Below are 3868 nucleotides of genomic sequence, written 5' to 3' on the forward strand. Positions count from 1 at the left end.
ATGTATTTTCCCTTTTTTTAATAATATTTATGAGAACAAATGATTACGGTCTAGTTGGGACACCGTCTATTCTAGGGTTAAATATGTTTTTGGTCCCTATAAATATGTCAACTTTTCGTTTTAGTTCCTCTAAAATTTTCCTTTAACTTTTAGTCCCTATAAAATTTTCAATCACTACTTTTGGTCCCTATTTTTAATTTAATTTTTGTATTTTTTTAATGAAATTGTGCACAAATGTGTAAAATATTCTAAAAAAAATTCCTAAAAAAAATTAGAATTTTTTAACAAAACACAAATTAAATATGAATTTTTAACCTTAAAACATATAAAAATTCATATTAAATTCATGTTTTGTTAAAAAATTATGAATTTTTTTTGGAGTGATTCTTATAATATTTTGAATTTTTCTGGAAAATTTTATTAAATAATATGAATTCTACATATGAGTTTACTTTAAAAGAGGGACCAAAAGTGAAGATTGAAAATTTTATAGGGACTAAAAGTTGAAGGAAAATTTTAGAGGGACTAAAACGAAAAGTTGACATATTTATAGGGACCAAAAACATATTTAACCCTCTATTCTATAATATCATTGTGCTCTTAATTTAGGAAAAAAATGATGTTTTATTTTGTGTCCTCACTTGAAAAAATGTCTTGCTCCCACCGAGCAAAAACTAAGACCATAAAAGTAGTTTATGATCTACCGTCACTTTTATGCATAATTAATCAAATACCTAAATGTATATATAGTGATGAATTTTTAAATTTGTTTTTGGAAACATACACAGAAAGATATTTTTTATAGTGTTTTATATGCTTAAAAAATCCTACATCACATTTTTTGTCAAACAAACTTAACCAAAAAACTAACACACACGTGATGAAGAGGGATGTTGTGGATTCATCCCCGCACACCAATATATTAAAGGTCCTTGCAATATTTAGTCATCTACATGCACTTACGAGACAACCCTATAACACCCTTAAAATATGAAGATACATAGAGATCAATTATAATTGGCTAAAATATGGTTTTGGTCCCTGCAAATATATCTCGTTTTGGTTTTAGTCCCTGTAAATTTTTTTTGTTGTTTTTGGCCCCTGCAAAATATTTTGTTTTTGAAAATAGTCCCTGGAGGGACTATTTTCAAAAACAAAATATTTTGCAGGGACCTTTTTAAAAATCAAAAGATTTTGCAGGGACTATTTTTCCAATAAATGGGTTCACTCATCATGTGCCACATGTGCATATCATCACAAAAGTGGGGTCATGTGCCACATGTGCATATCATCACAAAAGTGGGGTCAGGGACTAAAACCAAAACGAGACATATTTGTAGGGATCAAAAACAACAAAAAAAATTACAGGGACTAAAACCAAAACGAGGCATATTTGCAGGGACCAAAATCATATTTTAGCCATTATAATTTATAGATATTAGGGTTAATTATGTTTCTAGTCCCTATAAAATAGGGACCTCTTAAGTTTAGTCCTTACTTAATTTTAATAGCTCTTTTAGTCCCTAATTTTGTTTTTTTGCACTGAGTATTAGTCCCTACTCAATTCAAATTTGTTTAATTTATGCTTAAACTCTTAAGTTTTTGAACAATTTTTTGCAGACATGTTTAGAACATTACTAAAAGTTCCTCCGCAAAAAATTATCGCAAAATTTGATTTCTACATTCAGATTTTATTACTTTTTATCTTTACCTTTTGTCGTTTTAAAAAATTCATATTTAATTCATTTCATGTCAGAAAATTCTAAATTTTAGTAAACGAACCTTTCATAGTGTTCTAATCTTGTCTCAAAAAAATCGTTCAAAAATTTAAGAGTTTAAGGATAATTAATCAAACTTTGTTTTAGGAGGGACTAAAATTATAAGTAAATTTTTTTTATAGGACTAAAAATGCTATTAAAATTAAGTAAGGACTAAACTTACAAGGTCGCAATTTTGTAGGGACCAAAAACATAATTAACCCTAGATATTAATGTCTTTGATTTTTGTTTTCTTAAAAAAAAAACAGAAGATATTAATGTCTTTGATTTTTGGAATATACAATTGTAAAGTTTTTGTAATCTCCGTTATTGGCTGAATAATAAAGATGTCATTCTTTTATCTTTAATATATTGATGTATTTTTTGTTTAAATATATATTATTTGTATAAATATAATTTTGACCCGACTATTCAAAATTCCTGGATTAGTACCTACTTCACAGGAAAGCTAGTGAAGTGGATGATAGGTTAGATGAAATTGTGCAGCTTCTTCAAGGGTGTGAGATTCTTGGTCTCCTCTCAAGGTGAATGTTGTTTCTTGTCCGCTGCTACAGGATAAGATGATGACCGGACATAATTTCTTTTCAAGGAGGATTATAGTTGACCCTGAGGGTATTACTTGTCTTTTCTGTAAAGATCATGTAAAGTCGGATAATCAGCTTTTCGTTAGATCTCCATGTATCATATGCTTAGGTAGTTGGGGTGAGAGCATGTTTTATATATCTTAAGCTTTAACGAGTATTCTTACTATTTTGTTAGTCTTAGGTGGGTAAAAAATGAGAGGTAGGCTTGAATTCAAGTGTTGGGGGCTATCAATCTTAGTAATTAAAACAATAAATGTACAATTAATACCTTTCGACAGCCTCTCATTATAGTGAAACTTTTCTATGAATCTCATGATATCATCTTTGATCTCAGGCCAAAACTCCTTAATAAAACTGAAATTCACACCATCTTGCCCCGAACTTTTGAAACTATTATAATCCCAAACCGCGACTTTTACTTCCTCCACGCTGAAAGCTTTAATCAAGTTTGCCCCATCCAAATACGACAAAGTACAAAACTGAAACTCATCCACGATTGCTCTATCAACATTGATAGCTTTAAAATGAGCCACAAATTGAGAGAAAACAACACTAAGCACCACTTACACTCCCTACACACAGTCGCCATCACTAACAATATGATTAAGATGATTACCCCGTCGGCGATTTGATATAATGTCGTTAAAAAACTCAGAGTTTGCATCTCCTTCTTTAAGCCAAAGTAACTGAGATTGTTGCCAACAAATACTAGTATTTATGCGAGATAAAGAATGTAAATCACTCATCATTTCATGTAACTCCTCTGTTTCACTATCTGACAAAGGATCAATTTGCTCTTTACTCTCTAACACTGTTATGTGATCCTTAATATTAGGAATCCTTCTGGGTAAATTCTGAACATGATTATGATGCCATTGTTTCAGCTCGTGTTTGATCAACTTAATCTTCTCCTTAACAACATAGCCATCCTTACCATCCACTTGCAGAAACCTCCACTTCTCACGGACAAATTGTTGATACGCAAATATCTCAAACCGACAATACAACATACGCATCAGTCTAGGCCGCCAATTAACCTCATCAACAAACAAAATAATAGGACAATGATATGATAACCCTGTAATTTTGGAAGAGGGTGAAGATGAAGGAAAATCAAGAAACGGAAATTGAAAAGAAAAAGCAGAGAGATTCTGTAAGAATCTGTAGAGAAAATGAAGTAAAAACGGAAGCGTGAGCCAATTGACGAAAGACTCGTGATACCATGTGAGGAGATCAAATTAAAAGAGAGGGAACAAAGAAAATCTCATATTGAAATGAATGATTTAATACAAAGTTAGTTACAAGATGTGTGTATATATATATATATATACACACACACACACACATACAAGTGATGTAAAAGCTAGATAACTTAGAGAACAATTTACTAGTTATAACTAACTTTTGACTAGCTTATTTGTGATTAACTGTTGGAACATGTGTGGAAATTGAGTAAAAAAGACTAAACACAAATTCCCATGTTGGGTAGAACTAGTGTTGTGTGAA

The 3868-nt window shown here is 30.8% G+C and overlaps 1 protein-coding gene across 1 annotated transcript; it reads right to left on the reverse strand.

Moving 5' to 3' along the window:
* Window positions 1-2362: 2362 nt before the first annotated feature.
* On the reverse strand, window positions 2363-3378 carry LOC146914298 (uncharacterized). The gene is made up of 3 exons (XM_085721041.1): window positions 2979-3378; window positions 2631-2879; window positions 2363-2406 (listed from the first exon to the last, which is right to left on the reverse strand). Exons 1-3 carry the CDS (start codon window positions 3376-3378, stop codon window positions 2363-2365), a joined length of 693 nt encoding a protein of 230 aa, XP_085577167.1.
* Between the last annotated feature and the right edge of the window lie 490 nt (window positions 3379-3868).

The sequence above is a fragment of the Medicago sativa genome, chromosome 6, assembly GCF_051527215.1.
Source record: "Medicago sativa cultivar Bolivia chromosome 6, Bolivia_mono, whole genome shotgun sequence".
In the NCBI taxonomy this organism is placed as follows: Eukaryota; Viridiplantae; Streptophyta; class Magnoliopsida; order Fabales; family Fabaceae; genus Medicago; species Medicago sativa.

Excerpts from the sequence above, each read along its gene's own strand:
- LOC146914298 (XM_085721041.1), bottom strand. The coding sequence starts at position 3,378 with ATGCGTATGTTGTATTGTCGGTTTGAGATATTTGCGTATCAACAATTT. Across the intron at positions 2,880-2,978 it reads TATATCAAATCGCCGACGGG|CTATCAATGTTGATAGAGCA; the intron begins GTAATCATCTTA and ends CTCATTTTAAAG. Across the intron at positions 2,407-2,630 it reads TAATGAGAGGCTGTCGAAAG|AAAAGACAAGTAATACCCTC; the intron begins GTATTAATTGTA and ends TGATCTTTACAG.